Source organism: Theropithecus gelada, chromosome 16 (assembly GCF_003255815.1).
Source record: "Theropithecus gelada isolate Dixy chromosome 16, Tgel_1.0, whole genome shotgun sequence".
NCBI classification, from domain to species: domain Eukaryota; kingdom Metazoa; phylum Chordata; class Mammalia; order Primates; family Cercopithecidae; genus Theropithecus; species Theropithecus gelada.
Window position 1 is genome coordinate 41,772,722 of NC_037684.1, and position 27,910 is coordinate 41,800,631.

Consider the following 27,910-nt stretch of genomic DNA (forward strand, 5'->3'; position numbering starts at 1 on the left):
GGCACCTAATGACTCACAGGTCTCTTGGGAGAGAGGAGGAGGATGCCCAGTGATCGTGAAAGAGAGGTGGTCACAGGCAGCGGAGCCCAGATACTTCCCACTTGCTTGAACTGTCTGCCAGGCTGACTGAGAGGTGCAGGTGACAGCACATCGTAATTGTGTTACTTATGTACGTTGATTTGCAATATGTTAACTTTGCACCTTGATCTCGTTTCTTCTCTGCTTTCCCCCTTCTCTACCCCTGGTTTAACTTGGAGTCAAGTCAATGCTGCTGCTGCTAGGAGTTACAGGCAGTGGCTTAGCTAGGAATCAAAGATCAATATTCGCCACAGGAAGGTCAGGGGCTCCCAGGGACTTGAGGCTGTTTCTAAAACAGGCCTCAGTGAGCAATGAATTGAGCTGTCAATTTAGTTGAGCACTTGGCTTGATTTGTGTTCTCAGAATTGGCTTTTTGCAAGAGTTCATGCACCCTGTTACCTCTCCGACCTCTTTTTCTTAGCCACCCTGCTGCCTTGGGGATTTGGCAGTAACCTAATGAAAGATGCAAACCGGGTCGGCAGTCACGCGGCAGGGGATTGCGACGAGGTCTTGATGTCTGTTGGACAGTATGGGGACGAGGGCAGAAAGGACATTCTAAACAAGACCAATATTAGAGAGAGAAGGACCCTTCCTCTTTCAGGTAATTCCTTTTCAGCTGTATTCCTATCCCTGACAGTGACTCAGATTCGGGGTTGGGAGGACCCTCACTGGGGAGAAATCCTCTTGTCCTGTGACCTTCACCATTATCTCTGAGATGCCAGCTTTGGGAGGTCCCATCCTGACTTCTCTTTGTAAGCTCTCGGCGTGGTGGGATGGGTGACTTTGTATTTTTGCACTTGGGTAAATAGGTCAAATAGACATCAAAATCATGTCATGCCCACCTTTCAACTGGGGCCAGGTAACGTGCTGAACAAAAGGGACTTCAGGTTTTTACCTCATGGCTCTGTTTAATAGATGGGGACAGGCAGGAACACAATGACCTAGATGGTAGCCAATCTTAGAGAAAAGAAAAGGAACTGAAATATTAACCAGTGGGGCCTTGGTGCCAGCCTGCTTAACCAACTGCAAGTTCAAAGTAGTCTGTCCAATTGCTATTAATAGTTCCTCTTTTAAGCCTCCCAAATACAGTCATTCAACAGTGAATCTCTACGAAGAGGAGGACATGAGATAAATGCTGGGAGACCCTAGCCAGCTCTGCCCTTAGGGGACCGATAGCCTGATGGCAAATAAAGACAAGAAAACCAGCCACTACAATGCAGGAGGGTAGTGTGTTGTGAGAGTGGAGACTCCTGCCATATCTCCTACTTCTGTGCTTTTATAACCTGAGATGGATGCATCTGAATTGACAGCTTAGGGGATACAACTAGCATATCACTTATAGATTGGTCTCAGTCAAGAAAGAGAAAGGCGCCTTGCTGGGCTTCTCATGCTTTCGGTGATAAAGCTTGCAGTGAGGAATCCTGTTAAAGATAGTGCCATGACCGGGTGCAGTGGCTGATGCCTATAATCCTAACACTTTGGGAGGCCGAGGGGGGCAGATTGCCTGAGCCCAGGAGTTTGAGACCAGCCTGGGCAACGCGGTGAAACCCCATCTCTACTAAAATACAGAAGAAATTAGCCGGGTGTGGCGGCGTGTGCCTGTAGTCGCAGCTACTCGGGAGGCTGAGGCAGGAGAATCGCCTAGAACCCTGGAGTTGGAGGTTGCAGTGAGCCGAGATCGCGCCGCTGCACTCTGGCCTAGGTGACAGAGCAAGACCCCGTCTCAAAAAAAAAAAAAAAAAAAAAAAAAGGTGCCGTGGGGCTACAGGAAGAGAAATGTCATTTCTCTAGAGCAGAGTCAGGAGGTCGTCAATAAAGATTATCTGTTAAGACTTGAATGCTGAGGCTTAAAATAAAGGGAGAGGAGAGTGTTGTAGGCAGAAGGGAAGGCAAGAGCAAAGACCCAGACCTGATTCCTCGGGCCTCCCTCGGAGCACTGTCCCAGGTGCTGGGAACACAGCTGTGATCCAGACAACCAAAAACCCTCGCTCTCCAGGGGGTGTTGCATTCTAGCAGTTGAGTATGGCAGGGCTGGGAGCGTGAGGCTGGATGGAGGGACTGGGCCTCTGGTACCGTGTGTCGTGTACATGTTTACAGGATTGGACATGATCCTGCAAGCTGTGGGGATCCTGAATGACTGAAGTCGTCCCCCTGCATTTGAGATGGGATGTTCCAGCTTACCAGGATGGCCCACACAGGCGGCTGGAAGGGCAGGGGTCACGTTGCAGGGATCTCCAGGATGGCTTGACTCAGAATTGTGGCAATGGAGAGAGACGTCAGGTTCAGGAGGTGCATAGATGCCTGTGTGTATGTCGCATTGTCCTATACCTTGTGTGTGTGCTTCCTTGAATGTGAATGTGCATATATATACGAAATGGTGAAAAGGAAAGGAGAAATTTGCCAAGGACCATAAGCAAGCTCAGCTGCCAGGAATCCTTTCTGGAAAAGAACAAGAGGCTGGATGTGGTGACGTGTGGTGGCTACTTGGGAGGCCACCCAGGAGGCTAAGACAGGAGGATTGCTTGAGCCCAGGAATTTGAGGCTGCAGTGCACTATCCTTGCTCCTGTAAATAGTCACTGCACTCCAGCCTGGACAACATAGCAAGACCCCATCTCAAAAAAAAAAAAAAAAAGGGAAAGAAACAAAAAGAACAAGAGTAGAAATGGATGAATGAATGAATGAGTAGATGAAAGGCACCAAGTTCACTATTGGCTGCCACATTTGCTTGTAGCTTACAAAGGGCCTGTGTATCCGTGATCTCAATGATCTCACTTGACAACCTTCTGAGGAATAAGTCAGCCGTGTTCCCATTTAACAGAAGGCAATGTGGAGGTCGGGCTGAGCTGCTTCTCTAAGTTTTCTTCAGCTACTTTCCAGTTCCCATTTCCTGACCCTGTCCCTCTACACAAAAAGGCCACAGCAAAAGATTTTAAAAACCTATTTTCACGTCCATGCCTTTAAATTATGAATGGAGCAAAGACAGTTTTTATTCCAGTCACATAGCAATGTAGAGAGTTGCCACAGAACGCCTCATCATCTATTTTAAATTCTTTGTAAATGAAGGCTGGACACGCTTAACTTTGCGACGTTATGTCTCTCCGGGGCTTTTGTGGCAGCCTTTCTAGTGCTAGCGTTCCTTGATTCTAATACACATAATTTATGCAATGGCAAGTTGCTTTGGTTTCTGTCTGGCTGTGTCTTAATTTGCGTTGATTTTCTTGTTAACAGGCTGCTGTAATGTCTGGCTCTGTATTTCCAGCTTTGCTTTACAATGTATTTTCAGACTTTAATTAGGACCCCTGATGGTGAACTGGCCTGAGCCTGCCCAGATAGACTTGGGAGAAAGGAAAGCTTTCCAAATAACAAGGTCATTTTATTGCTTATTAATTAGTCCCACTAAATGGAGACAGTGGCCAGGAAGGGGGAAAAAGGTGACGTGCAGGCCAGTTCATAAAGCTGCATTTTTTGGGGTGGGTACAGCCTCTCCAAAGAATTGCAAATAAAGGAAACGAGATTGTTTCTGAGAGTTAAGCTATGAACTTTAACACACAGTGGGGAAGGCATTGAGCCCTGAAAGTATCCGCTTAAGTGATTACATGAAAAATGAACTGACATGTTTTTCCCAATCAAACCACCTGAGTTTCTCCAAGTTTTGTTTGTTTGTTCACTAGATATTGCTGGGGCAGCGCTGCCCCACCAAGGTGCTGTGCTTGGGGCTGGAGTTGCAACTCTAAGCCCCATCTCATGGAACCTACACCCGGCAAAGGAACTCAAAACTGCATCCTGCTGTAGAAATGTACGATAGCTGGCCGGGTGTGGTGGCTCATGCCTGTAATCCCAGCACTTTGGAAGGCTGAGGCAGGCGGATCACAAGGTCAAGAGATCGAGACCATCCTGGCCAACCCTGTCTCTACTAAAAATACAAAAATTAGCTGGGCATGGTGGTACGCACCTGTAGTCCCAGCTACTTGGGATTCTGAGGCAGGAGAATCGCTTGAACCTGGGAGGCAGAGGTTGCAGTGAGCCAAGATTGCGCCACTGCACTCCAGCTTGGCGATAGAGTGAGACTCCGTCTCAAAAAAAAAAAAAAAAAAAAAGAAATTAAGATAGCTGTTCCCAAGATGAGGACATTAACAAGTCCAAGAGGAGATTACATTGAGGGCCATCATTAAAATTGGGCAAGCAGGGATAACATTCAGGCAGTGTATTTTTGGCACTGGCCAGCCATATTAGTCAGCTGGGGTTGCTGTAACAAATACAATAGACTGTATGGCATAAACAATAAATGTTTATTTCTCACAGTTCTGGAGGCTGGAAGTCCAACATCAGGGTACTAGCATGGTCAGGTTGTGGTGAGGGCTCTCTTCCTGGCTTGCAGATGGCCCCCTTCTTGCTATATTCTCACAAGGAGAATACAGTTCAAGACCAGCCTGGCCAACATAGCAAGACCCCATCTCTACAATATTAATAATAATAAATTAATAAGAGAGGGCTCTCTCTCTCTCTCTGACATTATCATCCTAATTATTGGAACACATGAAGGGTTTGAAAGGAGAACTGATTTCTTTTTTTTCTTCTTTTTTTTTTTGGAGTGAACAGATTTCGAATGAGCATCTACTTGGTGCCATATCCTATCAATGTGATTTATAAATTCTCTCATTAGATCCTTGCAGGGATTTTATAAGATTATCATTATTATCCTCACTTACATATGAGTAAAATGAAGTTCAGATAGTTTGAGTCACTGCTAGACTCTAATTTATAAATTCTAGGTCTTAGAAGTCAATGAAAACTAGGAAAAGGACTCACATTAACTTGACATTACCCCGAAGCCATAAACATACTTAATGAGAGAGAGAGAAAGAACCCTCTTATTAATTAATGAATCATTATTATTGTAAAGAAAGCTCTTGCTATGTTGCCCAGGCTGATTTTGAACTCCTGGGCTCAAGCATTCCTTCCACTTCAGCTTCCCAAAATGCTGGGATTATAGGTGTGAGCCACCACGTCCAGCCAAGCCCTCTTTTCACAAATGCACTTACCTCCTCATGGAAGCTGATGGAACCCTCATTACCTTATCTAAATCTAATTATCGCCTAAAGGGCCTGTGTCCACATACGGACACACTGGGGATTCGGGTTTCCACATATGAATTTTGGAGGGACACAAACATTCAGTCCATGGAACCAGGCAAGAGGAAATGGTGGCTCAACAGCCTTTGAGTATCCCAGACCCACTGTCAAAGGTCAGTCCACAGGCTGGGCGCCGTAGCTCACGCCTGTAATCCCAGCACTTTGGGAGGCCGAAGCGGGTGGATCACCTGAGGTCAGGAGTTCGAGACCTGCCTGGCCAACGTGGCGAAACCCTGTCTCTACTAAAAATACAAAAATTAGCCAGGTGTGGTGGCGGGTGCCTGTAATCCCAGCTATCTGGGAGGCTGAGGCAGGAGAATTGCTTGAAACTGGGAGGCGGAGGTTGCAGTGAGCTGAGATCGTGCCACTGCACTCCAGCCTGGGTAACAGAGCAAAACTCCGACAAAAAAAAAAAAAGTCAATCTATAGTGGAGAAAAGGCCCTTAAGCTTCACAAAGTAAAGGACTTTTTGGATGCTCTATTTGAATTGTCTTAGCATTAATGAAGTCCACACTCACTAAGGCAAACTTCAGATTCTGATTTCCTGTGTAGCTTGTGCACAGGAAGAAAACAGTTGACCACACTGACACTCTGGTTCCTGTACCCATCCTTGGAAGTCAGACGGGTCACGGGCATTCTGCCTCTTTCTTGGGCTCACGTGGTTTGTGTGGATGTGAGTCAGGCTGTCGGGGCTGGCACCACCAAGCGTGAGTCTCAGGACTTTCCTAGCCAAAGGCTGGCTCCTGTAACACGATGACCTAGTTAATACGATACCTCCTGCGGACCGGCCCAGCTCCAGACAGCCTTCCCTCGCATGGCTGTAGTGGAAAGAGCATAGGAATTTGGGTTGGAAGGGCCTGGGTTCAAATGCTGGCTTTGCCATTTCCTAACTGTAGGGGTCTGTAGTCTTCAATATGGCACCCTGATGAGGCAGGCCTTGGCATAAGATGCATTGAGCTCATACCAGCTGTGTAGTCTTGGAAAGCTATTTAAACTCTCTCTGCCTCAGCTGCCCTCTCTGTAGAATGGGAATTTGGATGTCTATTTTACAGAGTGTTTTAAATGTTAGAAATATGTGAAACATGATTAGAGTAGTAGCCACTTGGTACGTCGTAGATATTTTTGTTACAATAAGATGAATAATGCTAATGTCTATGTATACCTTAGGGCTCAGCTTACGCATAACTTCTTTTGAGAAATGCTTTCCCAACACACAAGTATACACACTTGGTGCACTTTGAGAACATCCTGTGCTTCATGTGTTCCAAATCCTCTTACATAATGAAATTATCCACCTCCCTCACTGACCGGTGAGCAGCTTGAAGGCAGGGATTTGTCTTGTTCATTGGCATATCCTGGATCACCTACGGCAGGGGTTCCCAACACCCAGGCCACTGGTAGCATCCATGACTTGTTAGGAACTGGGCTGTACAGCAGGAGGTGAGCGGCAGGTGAGTGAATCTTCATCTGTATTTACAGCCGCTCCTCATCACTTGCGTAACCACCTGACCTCCTGTCAGATCAACAGCGGCATTAGATTCTCACAGGAGTGCGCGTTCTATTGAGAACAGGACATGCGAGGGATCTAGGTTGCATGTTCCTTATGAGAATCTAATGCCTGATGATCTGTCAGTGTCTCCCGTCACCCCCAGATGGGACCACCTAGTTTCAGGAAAACAAGCTCAGGGCTCCCACTTGTTCTACATTATGGTGAGTTGTGTGATTGTTTCATTATATATTGCAATATAATAATAATAGAAATAAAGTGCACAATAAATGTAATGCATTTGAATCATCTCAAAACCATCCCTCCTAATCCCTGTCTGTGGAAAAATTGTCTTCCATGAAACTGGTCCCTGATGCCAGGAAGGTGGGGGATAGCTGACCTACAGTATAATAACCAGGATTCTCCGGTTGTAAGTGACAGAAACCCAACTCCATCAACCTAAACACAAAAGAGGCACAGGTGGGGCTCTTGAACTAAGCCCCTGAGAGCCTCCGTTTTTTTCTCTGTGCTTCTGAGCCAGTTGGCCCATTCTTTCAAGTTCCTCCATGTGGTAGTCAAGGAAGCCCTTCCCCTTCTGGGGTTGCATGCTTATAGCTTGATATTCCAGAGGGGGGAAAAAGAGCTCTTTCTCATTCTCTGGTTCAGAAAATTCCAAGTTTAAATTCACAATAGCCCTGCTTGGCTCATGGGTCACGGGCCGGTTCACCAAGGACAGGAGGTTGTGTTAGTGTGATTAGCGTGCAGTGGAGTCCTGTACTGCGTTAGTATCCAGGTGGGGCATGACACGGGAAACTATCATTAGATCTCACCAGATAGAGTGCAGGACCCGAGCTGCTGGTGGTGGAGAAACAGCGTTTGTGAGGTCTGGAATTATACCCCAGGGCAGTGACGAGACTAGGCAGACACACCTCTGCTCTTGTGGAACTCTAACCTGGATAAGGGAGCCAGCAGCAGCAAAAAGACAAATCACCGAACGAGATAAAGTCAGATATGATAAGGGTTAGGGACAAACTGGAACACTGCTGCTGTGGGTGTAGCCGGGTCAGGGAGATCTCCCCAGGAGGCGAAATGAGAGCGGAAGCCCAGCTGACCAGGAGGAGCCAGCCCTGTGGAGACCAGAGCAGGGTGATCAGGACAGAGGGAACACAAAAAGGGCCTGAGGCCAGAACCAGCTGGAAGTAACTCAGCGGGGCACGGTGGCTCACGCCTGTAATCCCAACACTTTGGGAGGCCGAGGCAGGTGGATCATGAGGTCAGGAGTTCGAGACCAGCCTGGCCAAGATGGTGAAACCCCGTCTCTACTAAAAATACAAAAATTAGCCGGGCGTGGTGGCGCATGCCTGTAGTCCCAGCTACTTGGGAGGCTGAGGCAGAAGAATCGCTTGAACCTGGGAGGCGGAGGTTGTGGTCAGCCAAGATCATGCTATTGCACTCCAGTTTGGGTGACAAGAATGAACTCCATCTAAAAAAAAGAAAAGAAAAGAAAAGAAAAAGCAACTGACCTTGTCTGGCTGGAGGGGAGAGAGCTTGGGGAGGAGGGGGTTGATGCCATACGGGGTCCAGATCACTGGGGTGGCGAGTTCCCACCTTTCCTGTATCGTGTCACACCTGGAAACTAATGATACTTCTTGTGGTGGGTTGTTGTGCATCAGGGAACAGGTGTCAGCAGCCCCATGAGTCATGTGGAAGGAGTGGCCAGAGAAAGGGTGGATGCTCCACAGCAAAACACAACTGATGGCGGCAATAGTCAGTGCTCAGACAACAGGCGGATATCTACATGAGACATGAAAAGGCTGCGAGACAGTTTCACGTGCTTCCGAAGTCAAAGTCAAGGCTTATCCTCCTGGAGGGTAAGGAAAGACTTTGTGACAACAGTAGGTTCTGAAGGACAGGTAGGAGTTTGGAAGGGCAAGAAGAGGGTAATGCATTGTTTAGCAGAGATACAACAGAGTGAACATGTTGCGTTGGAGAGTTGAGTGGGGTGCGGGGGAGGGAGGGATTCCAGATGTTCCAGGAAAAAGAATTCTGTTGAGCCGGACCCTGGAGACACGCAGGGAGGTATACTCGTTTCTGAGGGCTACTGTAACACAGTACCACAAACTGAGTAGCTTACAACCACCAAAATGTATTATCTTACAGTGCTGGAGGCTAGAAGTTCAAGATCAAGGTGTTGGCAGAGCCACACTCCCTCTAAAGCGCTAGGAGAGGTTCCTTCCTTTCCTCTTCCAGCTTTTGATAGCCCCAGGTATTCCTTGGCTTGTGCTGGCATCATTTTCGTCTCTGCCTCTTTTTCTTTTTCTTTTTCTTTTCTTTTTCTTTTTTGAGATGGAGTCTCGCTCTGTCACCGGGGCTGGAGTGCAGTGGCTCGATCTCCCCTCACTGCAAGCTCCGCCTCCCGGGTTCACGCCATTCTCCTGCCTCAGACTCCTGAATAGCTGGGACTACAGGCGCCTGCCACCATGCCTGGCTAATTTTTTTTGTATTTTTAGTAGAGACGGGGTTTCACTGTTAACCAGGATGGTCTCGATCTCCTGACCTCGTGATCCGCCCGCTTCGGCCTCCCAAAGTGCTGGGATTACAGGCGTGAGCCACCGCGCCCAGCTCTGCCTCTTTTTCACATGGCCATCTTCCCTCTGTGTGTCTCTGTGTTTTCACAGCATTCTCTTCTCTGTGTCTCTCTGCTCTTCTAAAATAAGGACAACAGTTACATTGGATCAAGACCCACTCTACTTCAGTATGATCTTAACTTAAAATTACCTCTGCAATCACCCTATTTCTAAATAAGTTCATGTTCTAAGGTATAGGGGTCAGGACTTCAACGTATCTTTTCGGGGGACGCAGCTCAACCCGCGGCTAGCAGCCATGGCTCAGAGGCTGATAGGTAGGTTGAGCCAGAGCATGATGGGTTCTGGTGGCTGAGACTGGGGGCTGCAAAATGGCATGACCAGTCAGCGTGCTAGCATGGGTTAGAGGGAGTGCGTCGGGTGAGGGTGATCCTGGGTGGCGTCCTGGGTGGCGTCACTGGGAATGAGGAGGATCCGAAGGATGCAGGAAGTGGTAGAGAGACTTGAAGATAATGCCTCAGCCTCTACTGCCTCAGTGCCACTGCTTGACCAGGAGGGAGTGGTCATAGCTTTTGGAGGGAGAACGCTGAGTTTGGTTCAGTGCATGTTGAGTCTGAGTTGACATGTGACATACGTGTGGCAGTGAACATGATGCCAGGATAGCACCAGCAGCATCTAAGTGCCGCTCACCCACAGAGTTCCATCCACTCACATCTCGCTCACTTACTGCCCCTCCACACACGGAGATGTTCTCTTTCTCCCCATTTAGCTGGTGATGGCGGTCATCACGTTGCCTGCGGTGAATTTTAAAAACCTACTCTGTGCTGGATGCTTTGCTAATTACTTTATGTACATCGTCTTATTGAATTCTTCAAATAAGTTGATGAGGTAGGTCTGATTATACCCATTTTGCAGAAGAAGATAACTGAGGCTTAGACTGAGTTACCTGTCTAGTCTCACACTAGACAGAGTTGGGGCCGTATTTGGACCCAGGCTTGTTTTCCCGTGCCTTTAATTTTCTTGTCACTCTGCCTCCCATAGCACTTTCTTTGTATTTCTCAGATAGGGCTCATCTTATTTTCTCTTATTGTCCACACAAGACAGTTCTGCTAGAGTGTAAGCTCTTTGATGGAAAGGGCTGTAGCTCCCCAGCTAGCTCTGTTGTGGTTGGTTGAACTAGACCAGGAGCTTGTAGGTGAAAGGTTTGCGATGGCAGGTGATATGCATGTATCTGTTCGGAGGCAGAGAGATGAGCAAAGGGAGGGACGTCCAGTGGTATCTTCAGGTCTCCATGCCTAGCTGCTGGAGGGATGAAGTCATGGGGCCTGCAGAGAACCCAGCTGAGGAAGCCAGTGTTGATGCAGGCTATGGCTTTCCCAGCAGACTGGAAGAAACAGGTCTCACCAGATAGAGTGCAGGACCGGAGCTGCTGGTGGTGGAGAAACAGTGTTTGTGAGGTCTGGAGTTATACCCCAGGGCAGTGACGAGACTAGGCAGACACACCTCTGCTCTTGTGGAACTCTGATCTGGATAAGGGAGCCAGCAGCAGCAAAAAGACAAATCCCTGAACAAGATAAAGTCAGATATGATAAGGGTTAGGGACAAACTCGAACAGTGCTGCTGCTGCTGCGGGTGTGGCCGGGTCAGGGAGATCTCCCCAGGAGGCGAAATGAGAGCGGAAGCCCAGCTGACCAGGAGGGGCCAGCCCTGTGGAGACCAGAGCAGAGTGATCAGGACAGAGGGAACACAAAAAGGGCCTGAGGCCAGAACCAGCTGGGGGTGTTCTAGAAAAAGCAACTCACCTCGTCTGGCTGGAGGGGAGAGAGCTTGGGGAGGAGGGGTTTGATGCCACACGGGGTCCAGATCACCAGGGTGACGAGTTCCCACCTTTCCCCTGTCATGTCACACCTGGAAACTAGTGATATTTGTGTCCCTTTCCAAGGACCTCCACTGAGGCTGGCAGTGGAGGGCTGTCTCGCATTGTGCTGTAAGGGGACTGCTTTCTGTGGAGCTGGGCAGGGAACAGACAGAGCCACATTGGACAGCTCTGGTGCCTCAAGTTGCCCCAGGCCCCACCTGGCTGCCCCAGGGGCTGAGAAGAGCACAATCTCAGAAAACCTATGGCTCATTTGGGCCTAACTGTGCTCCAGCTCTCCTGCTGGGAGGCTGTGATGGAGGGCCTGTAGACTGTGCTGACTTCGAATTTGCTTTGACTGCAATAAGAACCCATTAAAGGGTTTCCAGCCAGGGACTAATCGCAGGGGTGTCTAATCCTTTGGCTTCCCTGGGCCGTGTTGGAAGACGAAGAATTGTCTTGGGCCACATATAAAATACTCTAACATTAACGATAACTAATAAGCTAAGAAAAAAAAAATCACACACAAAAACTCAATGTTTTAAGAAAGTTTATGAATTTGTGTTGGGCCTCATTCAAAGCTGTCCTGGGCTGCATGTACGCATGCTAGGTGATCATCATTTTTAAAGGCGCTGGACGAGGTGGCTCACTCCTGTAATCCCAGCATTTTGGGAAGCCGAGACAGGTGGATCACCTGAGGTCGGGGGTTTGAGACCTGCCTGGCTAACATGGTGAAATCCTGTCTCTGTTAAAAATACAAAAATTAACTGGGTGTGGTGGCGTGCCCCTGTAATCCCAGCTACTCGGGAGGCTGAGGCAGGAGAATTGCTTGAACCCGGGAGGTGGAGGTTGTAGTGAGCTGAGATCGTGTCACTGCACTCCAGGCTCGGTGGCAGAGTGAGACTCGTCTCAAAAAGAAAAAAAATGTTTAAAGATGACTTTGGGTGCCCCATGGAAAATGGTGGGGGGGAATTGGAGACAGGAATCGGAAGTGGGGAGTAAGTAGGGCTGCCGCTTATAGCTGGGGAGACTGTACATAGCTCACCTCTGGACTGTGGTGTGAATGGTGGCCCCTAGGGTTGTTCGACAACCCTGGGGTCTGGGTACAAGGTGATGGGAGCTTGGACCAGGACATGAGCAGATAGATGGAGAGAAATTGATAGATTCTGGATATATTTGGAAATTGAGTTGATAGGACATGCTAATAATTTAGCCGTGGAGAGGGAGGAGGGAATGAGTGAAACCTCAGATGACTGTGACTTGAGTGACAGGGTAGGAGGGGAGCTATTTACTGAGAGGGAAGGTTGGTATAGGAATAACTGGCATGTAGGGAAAAAATCTAAAGAAGGCCCAGATAAACTTGTGGAAACTGGCAAAGGAAGCCACCACGTGCCACATGGGAGCACTGTCTGGGGTCCTGAGACCCACGGGTAGTTCTCTCCTGGCCTGGGAAGCCCATTGGGCTGAGAGGTTTAAGACAAGGCTGATGGCATTGTGCAGGGCTAGCTTTAGGGGCAGTGTGGCCTGGGCAGTTGCACACTCTTAGACCCTGTGCTTGGTTGCAGGCTTTGCTGTCACCGTCTTAAAATGCTTAGTGATTCTTGAACCAGGGACGTTGAATTTTCTTTCTCTTCTTTTTCTTTTCTTTTTTCTTTTTTTTTTTAAAAATCTTATTTATTTATTTATTTATTTATTTATTTTTGAGACAGAGTGTTACTCTGTCACCCAGGTTGGAGTGCAGTGGCATGATCGCAGCTCACTGCAACCTCGCCTCGTGGATTCAAGCAACTCTTGTGTCTCAGCCTCCCGAGCAGCTGGGACTACAGGCGCCTGCCACCACGCCCAGCTAATTTTTTGTATTTTAGCAAAGGCAGGGTTTTACTGTGTTGCCCAGGCTGGTCTCGAACTCCTGAGCTCAGACAATCCGCCCACCTCAGCCTCCCAAAGTGTTAGGCTTACAGGCGTGAGCCACTGTGCCTGGCCGGAGCCTGTATTTTCATATTTTACTGGGTTCCATGAATTATGAAGCTGGTTCTGCTGTGGTAGATAAAGAGATGACACCAGTAAGCTTGGGCCAGCTTGTACAGAGCTAAAGTGAAGCCAGGGGCAGCAGATGCTTATGACTTAATGTATGCGAAGTGCTTGGAAAAGTGCCTGGATTAAAGTAAGTGTTTCATAAATGTCAGCTATAAGAGTAATAAGAGGGCTGGGCACAGTGGGTCACGCCTGTAATCCCAGCACTTTGGGAGGCCGAGGCGGGTGGATCACGAGGTCAGAAGATCGAGACCATCCTGGCTAACACGGTGAAACACCGTCTCTACTAAAAATACAACAACAACAACAAAATTAGCCGGGCGTGGTGGCGGACACCTGTAGTCCCAGCTACTTGGGAGGCTGAGGCAAGAGAATGGCGTGAACCCGGGAGGCAGAGCTTGCAGTGAGCCGAGATCACGCCACTGCACTCCACCCTGGGTGACAGAGTGAGGCTCTGTCTCGAAAAAAAAAAAAAAGAGAGAGAGAAATGTCAAATGATATATAATTACATGGAGAAGAGGGACCCCGTTTCTGTGTGGGTATTGGGGTGTGGCAGATAGGTTGCAGGAGGAGAGATCAGCGAGGATGTCATCAAGGTGCTAACATTTGAACATTTGATCTAGGCCTTGAAGACAGCTGGGATTTGCCAATGCACAGAAGGTAGGATAGTGGAGAGAGATGTTCCCAGTGGTGAGAACAGCGTGTGCAAAGGCACAGACGCATGGGAGTAATGTGGTGTGTTGGGAGCATTGGATGTGCAGGCATCAGGGGCAGCAGATAAGCCCAGAGAAGCAGTAAGAGCAAGATCATGTTTTTCTTTTCTCTTTTTGAGATGGAGTCTCACTCTGTCACCCAGGCTGGAGTGCTGTGGCGCTATCTCAGTTCACTGCAACCTCTGCCTCCCCGTTTCAAGCAATTCTTCTGCCTCAGCCTTCCAAGTAGCTGAGACTGCGGACGCCCACCACCACACATGGCTAATTTTTGTATTTTTAGTAGAGACAGGGTTTCACTATGTTGGCCAGGATGGTCTTGATCTCCTGACCTCAGGTGATCTGCCTGCCTCGGCCTCCCAAAGTGCTGGGATTATAGGTGTCAGCCACCGCACCTGGCCTTCTTTCTTTTCTTTCTTTTTTTTATATGGAGTCTCACTCTGTCACCCAGGCTGCAGTGCACTGGCATGATCTCAGCTCACTGCAACCTCTGCCTCAGTCTCCTGAGTAGCTGAGACTACAGACACCCGCCACCACACCTGGCTCATTTTTGTACTTTTAGTAGGGACGGGGTTTTACTGTGTTGGCCAGGCTGGTCTTGAACTCCTGACTTAAAGTGATCCACGCACTTTGGCCTCCCAAATTGCTGGGATTACAGGTGTGAAACACCACGCCTGGCCAAGATCGTGTTTTTCAATAAGGAATTGGTGTGATCAAATTTGCATTATGGAAAAACGTTTGGGTTGGGTGCAGTGGCTCATGCCTGTAATCCTAGCACTTTGGGAGGCCAACGCGGGCAGATCACTTGAGGCCAGGAATTTGAGACCGGACTGGCCAACATGGTGAAACCCCATTTCTATTACAAATATAAAATTAGCTGGGCATGGTGGCACGCATCTGTAATCTTAGGTACTCAGGAGACTGAGGTAAGAGAATCACGTGAACCCAGGAGGCAGAGATTGCAGTGAGCTGAGATTGCAGCATCACTGCATTCCAGCCTGGGCAATGGAACAAGACTCTGTCTCAACAAAAAAAAAAAAAGAAAAGAAAAGAAAAGAAAAGAAAAGAAAAAGAAAAACATTTGTACTAGTGTGAAGGGTGACGTGAGGTGACAGGAAGATCAGGCTCCTGTAATAACCTTGACTCTAGCTCCTAAGGACCTCCATGGAGGCTGTGATCATGGGTGGCAGAGAGTAAGGAAAGATCTGGGAGAACTGATAGAACTTGGTGACCACCTGACATGGAGAACGAGCAGGAGTGAAGCATCTAGGCAGCCCTGATGGGTTCTCTATTGGGATGTGGGGTGGATGGTGGTGGCACTGCTCCCCGGATGGCAGATGGGAGCAAATTTTGTAGGGGAAGACACTGAGGGCAGCCCTGGATTATTGCATTTAAGGTGCCAAGAAGAGATTTCCGGGAGGGGACGGGAGCGAAGGTAGTCTCCGCACGAAGTCCGAACTGGAAATACGGATTTGGAGATCATCAGCTTTTAGGCATTAGTTTAGAGAGTGGGGCTGTCTGAGACTTCCCAGAGTGTGTGAGTGGACTAGAAGTAAAAAGAGGGCTGGGGAGGGAGCCTGGGCACATCCAACATCTTAGAGATGGACAAAGGAAGACAGCCCCACAATGGAGGGAGAATAGCAACCATCAGGGAGGCCAAAGGCAGATGAAGACGGGTCTCCTGGAAGGTGAAGGAGGAAGGTTTCCAGAAACAGGGTGCCATCCGGATGATCATGACCCTGAACAGGCACCTGGAGATTAGGAAGCTAAGCAGAAACTCCTCTATTTTATTAATTAATTAATTAATTTATTTATTTATTGTTTTGAGATGGAGTTTTGCTCTTGTTGCCCAGGCTGGAGTGCAATGGCACGATCTCAGGTCACTGCAACCTCTGCCCCCTGGATTCCAGCGATTCTCTTGCCTCAGCCTCCCGAGTAGCTGGGATTACAGGCATGCGCCACCACGCCCAGCTCATTTTGTACTTTTAGTAGAGATGGGGTTTCTCCATGTTGGTCAGGCTGGTCTCAACCTCCCGACATCAGGTGATCCGCCCGTCTCGGCCTCCCAGAGTGCTGGGATTACAGGTGTGAGCCACCACGCCCAGCCAGCAGAAACTCTTCTTTCTAAAAGCATACATTCCTAGAATCCCAGCAAGGTTTGCTCCAGGAAACTTCTGTCTTCAGGCGGGTTTCCGAGGAAAACCCCCAGGCATTCAGGTGCCTGGTTTTTGTAGGTGGTTTTTAAGGTACAAAAACCTTGAAAAACTGGCTTCCCTGAATAGATCATTCCAGTGTTGTCATCTGATTTCAAGAGGCCTTCCCCAGGCCCAGTTAGTACTTTCCTCAGTTCACATTGAGCTGTGTTTGAAGATGTGTGTGTGTGTGCATGCATGTGTGTTGGATACATGTGTGTTTTTAGTGTATGTGTGTGTCTCACACCTGTCTTTGGATGGCGAAGCCTCAAGGTCTCTTCTCATGCCCAGGCCAAATTCATTTTTCTCTCCTCCCTTACATTAGGCCAGGGGGACTGGGCACGTTTTCCCCTCCACTTTAAACTTCACTTTATCTCTTGGGGGTTTCCTCCTTCCAAGACTGGCTGTGGAGTGGGCGAGTCTCCCCTGCCCCTTCCCTTCAACTTTCAAGACAAGCTTCTGGAGTTCTTAGTAGAGGCAGCGTGGTTTAATGGCACCTGCATAGGATTTGGAATCAGGCAGGCCTGAGTCCCAGGGTGTGCCCTTGGATACCTGACTGCATAGTGCCACGGCCAGGAACATGGACTGGATTTGCCTGGATACAGACTGTGGCTCTACCCCTTCCAGCAGTGTGAGGCAAGGTCTTTAATCTCCCCCTGCCTCAGTTTCTTCATCTATATATGGGAATCCTTATATGAGCCCATCCTAGGGGCATTTAATGCCATTAAATGATTTAGCACATGTAAAGCACTCTGTTCATAGTTCAAGCTAAAAACTAGCTGTAACTATTCATTGTAAAATGGAAATGACCTCCTTGTACGTTCATTTGAAAATGAAACTGGAAGGTCATTGGGCATAGGGACCGTGTCTTTGCTTCCTTAACATGGATTACAGGGTCTGCCCCTAGTAGCTGTTGCTGCTCAGTAAATATTTTTGGGATGAGTGAAATGATAAATGAATCCCTTTGTTATAAATCAGTAGCTTTCTCTCCTGAAGACCTCCTGACACCCACTTAATGGGCCAAGGCCCCTTCCTAAGAGGTTCTCTTTGAGCATTTTCCTCTGTCTGCAGGATTTTTTTTTAATTGAAGTGATATATACATAACATAAAATTAGCCACTTTGTAGCTGGGCATGGTGGCGTGTGCCTCTATTACCAGCTACAGCTCTCAGTCGGGAGGCTGAGGTGGAAGAATCCCTTGAACCCAGGAGGTGGAGTTTGCAGTGAGCTGAGATTGCACCACTACACCCCAGCCTGGGCGACAGAGCGAGACTGTCTCAACAAGAGAAAAATAAATAAAAATAAAATATATATATATATAAAAGAGGAATAATATTCTTCCATATGCCTATAATACTGTTATTATACTCAGAAAATGAACAAAAATTCCCTGATATCTTACATTGGGTCTGTATTAAAATTCCCTTAATTATCCCCAAACGTGTTGTTAGTTTATTTGAACTGCAGGCCAATCAAGGATCACATATTACATTTGGTTTTGTCTCTTTAATGTCCTTTAATGTAGGTTACTACCCACCCCAATCCCATTTTATCCCATGATACTGACTTTTTGAAGCGACTAGACCAGTTTTCTTGTAGAATATCAAGATACTGGTTTGTTAAATTACTTCCTTGTGGTATCATTTAATTTGTTTTTCTATGAGCTGTATTTCCTGTAACCTGGAAATTAGATCTAGAGATTTGATTAGATTCAGGGTAAATGCTTTTGGCAAGAATCCTTGATTTTATAAACTTCATCTTGCATCCCATCAGGAGACGTACGAGGTCAGGGTACCCGTTGTGCATGACACTAAACTTAATCATTTTATAAGGTGGGGATCGCCAGCTCTGTCCAATTTATGATGCTCCGAGGTTGACACGCTGAACAACCACTCCCAACACATCCACTGATCATCAGTTATTAGCTGGGGGATGCGTTGGTTTGGCTGCCCCAACAGAAAAAAAATAGGTGAGGGTTGGGTGAGGTGGGGAGGGGGTTGCAAAAATGGTGATTTCCTGAGCCTGCCATCCCTTCCCTGCGTCCGACTGCCTGGCATGCTTCTGAAAAGGAGTGCTTTCCCTCATCACCTAGTGATGACTATGGTCCTTCTGAAGTGTCAAGATGAATGTTTAATTACGAATTTTTAGGGTGTGGAATTGGCATAACATGCTTTTCTAATGGTGGTAAATGAATTTTTCTGAGTGTCAGTATGGACTAATGGATTTTTATTTATTCATGCCTTCAATCAAATACACTAATTGTTCTTTTTTGTGTGTATGTGACCAAGTCTTGCTCTGTCTGTCTCCGAGGCTGAAGTGCAGTGGCGCGATCTCGGCTGACTGCAACTTCTGCCTTCTGGGTTCAAGCGATTCTTGTACTTTAGCCTCCTGAGTAGCTGGAATCACAGGCATGCGCCACCACATCCTGCTATTTTTTGTATTTTTGGTAGAGACGGAGTTTCGCCGTGTTGGCCAGGCTGGTCTCGAACTCCTGGCCTCAAGTGATCCACCCGCCTCAGCCTCCCAAAGTGTTGGGATTACAGGTGTGAGCCCCACGTCGGACCTAATTGCTTTTTGATGCCCACATTGTCCCAAGTTTGGCCAGCGGGAGCCCCTCAAAGTTGGCTCTTGGGTCTTTGCCTCCTGGCACAAGCAGATGTCCCAGATTCCCCTGTTACTTCTCCTTGCTCAAATCTGGAATTAACTATTTCTCCAAGGAGATCCAATTCCTTTTATTGCAGAATGGTGTTTAAAACAAAGATAGGGGTGTAGCGCCCTCATTGCTACAGGAGTGTCAATGATTCTAGGCTCTTTCAGCAGATAGTAGCTAGAAGATCAATCGATCTATCTATCTGTCTATCTATCTATCTATCTATCTGTCTGTCTGTCTGTCTGTCTGTCTGTCTATCTATCTATCTGTGTGTGTGTGTGTGTGTATATCTATATATATATATATTTTTTTTTTTTTTTTCTGAGACGGAGTCTTGCTCTGTTACCCAGACTGGAGTGCAGTGGCGTGATCTCAGTTCACTGCAAGCTCTGCCTCCCGGGTTCACGCCATTCTCCTGCCTTAGCCTCCCGAGTAGCTGGGACTACAGGTGCTCACCACCATGCCTGGCTAATTTTTTTGTATTTTCAGTAGAGATGGGGTTTCACCGTGTTAGCCAGGATGGTCTCGATCTCATGACCTCGTGATCCGCCCACCTCGGCCTCCCAAAGTGCTGGGATTACAGGCCTGAGTCACCACGCCCGGCCAAGGAGATCTATATTTTTAAAAATCATGAGTTCATAATGACTTCTGCATTAATTTTAACATTATAGGTTTTTTATTATCTTCTTTTATTTTATATCTTTACCTTTTACCCTGGAAATCTTGGTTCCTGGTTAGAAACATTAATATAATTACTTGTTTGCTTTACTCTACCATATCACATAAAATAGTTTCAAATCCTGAACCCAACATTGCCACCGATGGAACAACTACTGAGTGAAGTTTATGCTTTTTTTGTGGTTCTCTTTGTCCTTAGATTATATCCCATTAATGTTGTAGAGCCTGAACACTGGGTGCTAATATTACTTGAAATGATTCTTTCCTCTGTGTGGTCATATTACTGTTTATTATATGATCAGATTTACTTGTTTCAGTGGGTTTTTTAAAAAATTATAGGGTCTGCTTGTTTTTCCCTTGTGGTTTAATTCTACATTTTGGCCATATAAAAGATTTGTAAGGTGCAGAAGTCAAACTGTATAACAACATAGTCCAGAAAATCTTGCTTTCCCCCTCCACATACTGTTTCTCCCTCCCCTTGTGGGAAACCATTCTTTTATTAGCTTGTGGTGTATCCTTTCAGTGTTTCCTTTTGCAAAAATAAGAATATCCTGCTATTCCTCCACCAGGAATGCCTGTCCTTGTGATTTTTGAAGTGTTCGTACAGTCCCATCTTTTAGATTGATTCCAACCTCTGTGCCACTTCCTCTACGGAGATTTCTCTAATCCTTGGACCGTCATCAAGTTCTTTCTCCGTGTCTCAATCCTAGAGCATTCCTAATCTCCATTTCCTGTGGCTCTATCCGTCTATTTGGGGTCTTAATTACATACCATTGTGCATTGTTGTGACTTAAATTTGCTCACGTCTTGTCATTCAATGTCTTGTTTCTGCGTGTTCCTTGAGGGTAGGATAATGACTAGAATTCTTTCGTATTTCTCAACAATGTCTAAAAAAGGACTGGGCATAGAGTAATAGGTCATAGATTCAGTCAACTCTTTTTAAAATTTTTTTGATACAGAGTCTTGCTCTGTCGCCCAGACTGGAGTGCAGTGACATGACCTCGGCTCACTGCAACCTCCAACCCCTGGGTTCAAGCGATTCTCCTGCTTCAGCCTCCCAAGTAGCTGGAATTACAGGCATGTACCACCATGCCTGGCTGATTTTTGTATTTTTTGTAAAGACAGGGTTTCACCATGTTGGTCAGGCTGGTCTCGAACTCCTGACCTCAGGTGATCCACCCGCCTCAGCCTCCCAAAGTGCTGGGATTAAAGGAGTGAGCCACTGCACCCGACCTCAGTCAATTTTTGTTATTGATAATAGTTATGTTCTATCAAGCCACCGTGAGTACTGAATTAGGGAATACTGACTCTTTTGCTCCTAGGGAAAATATGGGGTTAGCGTCCTGTGAGCATCTAGTCAGAAAATTTTCGTTCACTAATTAAATTAATACATAACTGTGTTTTATGAATGTTGCTGTGTAAAGATACCTTACTATATATATGTATGTATATATGTGTGTGTGTGTGTATATATATATATATATTTTTTTTGAGACAGAGTCTTGCTCTGTTGCCCAGGCTGGAATGCAGTGGCATGATCTCCGCTCACTGTAACCTCTGCCTCCCGGGTTGAAGCGATTCTCCTGCCTCGGCCTCCTGAGTATCTGGGGTTACAGGCACACACCACCATGCCCGGCTAACTTTTTTTTTTATGAGACTCAGTCTCACTCTGTCGCCCAGGTTGGAGTGCAGTGGTGCGGTCTCAGCTCACCGCAAGCTCTGCCTCCCGGATTCACGCCATTCTTCTGTCTCAGCCTCCCAAGTAGCTAGGACTACAGGCGCCTGCCACCTCGCCCGGCTAATTTCTTTTTGTATTTTTACTAGAGATGGAGTTTCACCGTGTTAGCCAGGATGGCCTCGATTTCCTGACCTCGTGATCTGCCCACCTCAGCCTCCCAAAGTGCTGGCTAATTTTTTAAAAAATATTTTTGGTAGAGACAGGGTTTCACCATGTTGACCAGGCTGGTCTTGAACTCCTGACTTCAAGTGATCCATCCGCCTTGGCCTCCCAAAGTGCTGGGATTACAGGTGTGAGCCACCACACCCGGTCCTAACACATCCATTTTCTCTATAAGGAACATCGAAGCCTTTGAGCGCTTAGGAACACTACGCAGCACGTAGACACATCTGGGGGCAATTTTCCACAGTGAAACCACCAACACGAAACACAAAAATGCAAAAGCCGTGGCTCTAAATAGACTGTGAGGACATTTGTTTACAGTGTGATATGAGAGCTGAAACCAGAGGGAGAGGGTCACCTTGTTCAGCCTCCATTGAGAACGTGTGCGCCAAAGCTACTTAAACGTTTTGCAGGTCTGCCTATATCCGCGAATGACCCTAAATCACCTCAAGTATTGATTTTGGGATTAAAAAAATACGTTAGTAAGTAGGCACATTTGAAATGTGGAATCTTCGAATAAATAAGATTGACTGAATTTGTTGGATTAAATCCATTTGAATGAGTTGTGGAAACTTGGACTACTTGTGTTACCTCTCTGGGTTTCATTTTCCTGAAACCCAGAAATCCTATTTCCTTTTTTGTTTTGTTTTGTTTTTTGAGATGGAGTCTCGCTCCTGTCACCCAGGCTGGAGTGCAGAGGCACGATCTTGGCTCATAGCAACCTCTTTTTTTTTTTTTTGAGATGGAGTCTTACTCTGTTGCCCAGGCTGGAGTGCAGTGGTGCGATCTCGGCTCACTGAAAGCTCCGCCTCCTGGGTTCACGCTATTCTCCTGCCTCAGCCGCCCGAGTAGCTGGGACTACAGGCGCCCGCCACCACGCCCAGCTAATTTTTTGTATTTTTAGTAGAGACGGGGTTCCACCATGTTAGCCAGGATGATCTTGATCTCCTGACCTCATGATCCGCCTGCCTCGGCCTCCCAAAGTGCTGGGATTACAGGCACGAGCCACTGCGCCTGGCCATCGGCCTCCCAGGTTTAAGCGATTCTCCTGTCTCAGCCTCCTGAGTAGCTGGGACTACAGGAGCATGCCATTGCACCCAGCTAGTTTTTAAATTTTTAGTAGAGATGGGGTTTCACCATGTTGGCCAGGCTGGTCTTGAACTCCTGACCTCAGGTGATCCTCCCACCTCAGCGTCTCAAAGTGTTGGGATTACAGGGGTGAGCCACCGTGCCCAACCAGAAATCCCATTTCCTGACCTGTCCCATGACTAGGTGATCTTTGATCTTTGAGCACTGAAATCCCAGGAACTGAGTGGGCATTGCCTTTTCTTTTACTCTGGCTTCCTGTGGTTGGTGCAGTCCTGACCACTGTCCTTTCCCTGCAGGTTTGTGGATTTCCATGCAGCTGCCTCCACCTGCTCACCCTCCCGGGCTTCCTTGCTCACTGGCCGACTTGGCCTTCGCAATGGAGTCACGCACAACTTTGCAGTCACCTCTGTGGGAGGCCTTCCGCTCAACGAAACCACCTTGGCAGAGGTGCTGCAGCAGGCGGGTTACATCACTGGGATGATAGGTAACTCTGGGCCCCGTCTGCCTGTTGCATTTACTGCAGTGGCAGTTGCCTTGTGTTTGCAAATCCCAAACATACTGCCTGTCTGCTTTCCTGTTCATGTCTTGCTATGTAAGTTAGGGATGCTCTCAGCTATAAGGAACTGAAAAGACCTAACAGTGAATTAAAACATACATGGAGCTATTTTCCTCCCATTACCGCAAGTTTCAAGGTAAGTGGTTGCTTTCATTAGCTCAGCTGCTCAAAGATGCTGCCGGGAGCCAGGTGCGCTCACTCGATCTTTCTGCTCTGCCGTCCTTAGCATGTAAGTGTTTTGTGTTTGTCCTCATGCTTGCTGCCTCATGACTGCCATCCAGCAACTTTAGGCCCCTGAATCATGATTTGGCTCAAAGAAGGAAGAAGAGAAGGGAGGTGGCTCAGCTCTGCCCGCGCCCCAAGAATTGCACTTGCATCTTATTGGCCAGAGCTGGGTCTTTTGGCCACGCCTCACTGCTGCACTCCCAGATTGAGAAACTGGGGACAGCGTTGTAGTGACTGACTTGAACTTGGGCATGGTAATCTCCCTCCCTTTGAACAAAACCACAGTTCTGTTAGCAGGATACACGGGACATGGGCATTGCTGGGAGACCAGCAATGTCTGCCATATTGTCCAATGACTTCCTCTCCTTTAAAACATTTTTAAGGCATCTCTTACTCAGCATTTATTATGTGCTAGGCACTGGGCTGAGTATTTATTGGCATGAAGATGATTATCTCCCCCAGTGTATTGGCAAGAGAACTGAGTTGCAGACCGGTGAAGAGAAGTTGCCTAACCTGGAGGGGCGGAGGCCAGGTCTAGACAGGTATATCTGGTCCCAGCCTTGCCCTGAGGCTCTGCCTCACTGCCGTTCTCCCCTCCAAGAGCCAAGACAACCCAGTATTCCCAGAAGTACCCTCAGCTGCCTGCATTTGTTAGTCTAACTCTCAAAGAGCTGGGCCCCTTGGGATCCCTGCCTTCTCCACCATACAGGAAATTGCAAGGGAGGGAGGGTGCGACCACAAGCGGGTGGCCCTGTGGGCATGCTTTGGGTGTCTGAACCATGTGAACCTGCGGGGGGTTGTTCTACCCAGACCCAGGGCTGCTGCCTCTGCTATTGGCCCTTTTGTCCCACTCTGGGTTAAAGAGCCTGATATCCTTTTACGGAAGCTCAACCTGGAGTGTGGTATTCTTTGTCCCAGAAGGGGCAAGTCCCAGGCTGTAGGAGAGACCAATTAAGGTCCCACACTTCTCTTTTACCAATCCCTTTCTTCCCATACCCCAAGGAGTCATTATGTTAACAACATCAACACCAGGACACCATTTGTAAAACTGCCACTGTGGGCTGACTCTCCTTACTAGGCCAGTTACACGCGTCCGTGTAAACCCCACAGCTGGCTGAACAAAGGGGCTCACACCTGTAATCCCAGCACTCTGGAAGGCTGACGTGGGAGGATCCCTGGAGCCCAGGAGTTCAAGACCAGCCTGGGCACCATAGTGAGACCCTGTATCTACAAATAAGTAAATAAATAATAAACCTTATAGCCAGGAAGGGTTTGGTCTCAGGGCTGTCCCAGACTCAGCCCCTATGCTGTAGGAGGGGGGCTGGCTGCTTCTGGAGCTGTTTTGACCTCACCGGCCCCTCCCTTTTCATGCTTTTAAACTCCAAGTAAGCAACTGTTTGCAGCTTGACTGTTTAGCTGCCATTCCTCACCCCCTCACCACTCACGACACCTTTTGCACATCCTGGGCAGTATATTTAAGCATATCCAGCTGTTGAAATTATGAACTAAAGTACACTTTTAGGAAAAATTAAAGACCCGCCAAAGGAATATCGATCCATTTACAACACTCACACTTTGCTTCTCATCTTGGTCCATGTGTCTCTGTGTTGCCTAGCTGTGCAAATACCGCTGGGCTCCACTTTTTCCCCCTTCACATTATTCTATGTTTCCGTGTAATATAATTTTACATATTATAATTTTTATGATTAAACAATACTTTTCATAATTTTAATATAAAGTCATGTTCCCATGTAATGTTTAATCCAAATATTTCACATAATGCTTAATCCATTTCTCTCAATTTTTTTTTTTTGTTTGTTTATTTGAGACAAAGTCTTACTCTTTCGCCCAGGCTGGAGTACAGTGGCTCAGTCTCTGCTCACTGCAACCCCCACTTCCCGAGTAGCTGGGATTACAGACATGCAGCCTCCCGAGTAGCTGGGATTACAGACATGCACCACCACGCCCAGCTAATTTTTGTATTTTTAGTAGAGATAGGGTTTTGCCACGTTGCCCAGGCTAGTCTCAAACTCCTAGCCTCATGTGATCTGCCTGCCTCAGCCTCCCAAAGTGTTGGGATTATAGACGTGAGTCACTCAACTGAGAGAAATTGAGAGCTCATTTCTCTCAATTTTTTTATTAATCTTTTTTTTCAATCCAATAGAGCAGTTTCAGGGAGGGAATAATGGACTCCCAGAGGCACTTCATCCAGCTTCACCAATTCTTAATTTTTGCTACATGCATTTGCCTTGAAAAAATAGTTTGATAGTGTCTTATTGAGGCCACATCAAATAATGTACTTAGACATACTCCTGTGGTTGCCCGTTAATCTCTCTCGTTTGAGCGGTTTAATGCTGCCAGCGTCTCGATCTTTGTACCACATTCTTTTCTTTGCCTCCTCACCATGGGGGTGACGCCCCTGGGGTCTACTCCTCAGAGCGGAAGAGCAGATCAGAGAGTTCTGACACTGTCAGAGCTCCTGCCACACATTACCCAATTATTCCCCCAGATTGAACGCATTTGCAGACCAAGGAGCAGCGGGGCATCTGAGTTTCCTCATTTGCTGCCCCGTAGGTGTCTCGGTGCTTGAACTGCGGGCTGCTGACGTTGGCTAGAGAGGAAGATGATGAAACCAGGCAGGAAGCGGACATTTCTGAGATGACGTGGGGCGGTGCACCTGCACCCTGGGCCGCCTGGTGTCTTTGCAGGGCCCCAGCGCAGGAGGGCAAAGTGAAGGGGGTGATGGCCCATATGGGGTTGCTGTGTCTGCGGAGCCCTCTTTGAGGGGCAGAGGCTTAGGCTTCTCTGGGCTCCTGGTGATGGGCTGTCTTCCCCTTTCACTGTGGTTTCCTGTGTGGGTCTGGAGTCATCCTTTATGTATCCCTGTGGACAGCATCTCGGCCCCAGAGAGCAAAGCGTGGCTTGTATACCGCATTGCAGCCTCTCTTTGCTTGTCCACAGTGTAAGGCAAAGCCAATGGAGAGCTGAGTGTGTGATCAACTCCTCAGGGGGCCGTGGTACCCCTACGGGGATTCCTCTGAAAATCTCTCTTTTGTTTTTCTACAGGCAAATGGCATCTTGGACACCACGGCTCGTATCACCCCAACTTCCGTGGTAAGAATTCTTTTGGGGATTTGTTACCTGGGAAACAGAAAATAAAGGTCTCTGTGTAAGACTCCATGCACAGCTAAGCCATCCTGTCTCTGCGGGCAAACCTAAGTTAGGACATCTTTGTTCACAAAGTCATTTGGGTGCATTTGGGGTGCCAGGGCTCTCCAGGACCTTCCATCCCACTTGCTGACATCTTCTTTGGCTCCCCTTCCTTGGTGCCTGTCTGCCCTTCCAGCTGCCCCATCACAGGCCCAACAGCTTTTTTGCCATCTCTTGGTTCTTTACACCTCAGGGAACATTCTGCCCCATGAGGTCCAGACATGGCTAATCTGGGAAGAAGTAACAATTGACTGATGGGTTCACTGAAGCAGGAAACCTGGCCATAGACCCAAACAGGAGATGCTGCCTCTTGGCCTCTTCCTGCAGCCTTTGCTGCCTCACCCTCTGGCCTTGGGGAAGTAGGCCAAGATCAAGCTGCCAAAGCCGGTTCTCTGAAAATCACTTTGCTGAAGGGCGGATTCTCCAAACGTCCAATTCACTGAATTATTGATGGGTTTTCAAAGTTGCCGTTCGTGCCACTGTCCTTTTCCATTTCCTATGGGAAGCCACGGACTTTCTCTTGAAGGCAGTTTACCATGATCTCAGCTTTGGTGGCTTCTCCTCTCCCTGGCCCCTTCCTCTTCTGCCATTTTATAAGCAAATGTGATTCTCTGACTATTTTGCAGACTTCTCCCCTCCCCCGCCCCAGTATCTCTCCCTATCTCTGTGAAAAATGGCTGAATTGTTCTGTCCTAGACCTGGCAGAAGGTTTTCATTGGAAGTTTTTTGCATTTGGAGAATGACTTTCAGAGGGTTGGCCTGGAGCCAGCCTTCAGCAGGGACCCACTGGTCAGTAACCCCATTGGCTGGCATCTTCTTCAACTCTTACCTCCTCTTTGATGCTCATTGCTCTCCCTCTCCTCCTTTGAGCCCCTTTTCCCAGTTGGGCATTCATGGCATCATCCACATGTGCTTTAAAAAACGTGGCAGGCCGGGCACAGCGGCTCAGGCCTGTAATCCCAGCACTTTGGGAGGCTGAGACGGGCAGATCACAAGGTCAATAGATGGACACCATCCTGGCTAACATGGTGAAACCCCGTCTCTACTAAAAATACAAAAAAACTAGCCTGGCATGGTGGCAGGCGCCTGTAGTCCCAGCTACTCGGGAGGCTGAGACAGGAGAATGGCGTGAACCCGGGAGGCGGAGCTTTCAGTGAGCCGAGATTGCGCCACTGCACTCCAGCCTGGGTGACAGAGCAAGACACCGTCTCAAAAAAAAAAAAAAAAAATGACAGATGGGGGAAGTGAAGACCTGGCTTTTGCACTCACTAAAAATTACTCCAGAACTTATTTCCTCCTTGGTCTTCAGTTTTCTCACTTGACAATTGAGGGGTTGGACCAGATCAGGTGTTGGCACCTTGAGCGCATATTCCTGTGGTGAGGGGATACTGAGACCAGCTCCTATGCAGCAGGAAGTGGTACCATGATGGATCTGGTGCCTGCTGCGGGTGTGGGAAGTGGGAAGAAAGAGTACCTCCTACCTATTTGCTGTCTTTGGACCAGACAATTCCAAAAAGCCTTCTGGCATGG

At 47.8% G+C, this 27,910-nt stretch overlaps 1 protein-coding gene across 8 annotated transcripts in view; it reads left to right on the forward strand.

The window, feature by feature from the left end:
• The window catches only part of ARSG (arylsulfatase G), a 175,725-nt gene that overhangs the window by 54,768 nt on the left and 93,047 nt on the right, over positions 1-27,910 (forward strand). For 7 of the 8 annotated variants that reach the window (XM_025361648.1, XM_025361654.1, XM_025361652.1 and 4 more), the window contains exons 3-4: positions 22,686-22,873; positions 26,237-26,284. In XM_025361648.1, the coding sequence (XP_025217433.1) occupies positions 22,686-22,873; positions 26,237-26,284 (236 nt within the window). The remainder of the gene's footprint in view (positions 1-22,685; positions 22,874-26,236; positions 26,285-27,910) is intronic. The other variant, XM_025361657.1, reaches the window with a different exon arrangement.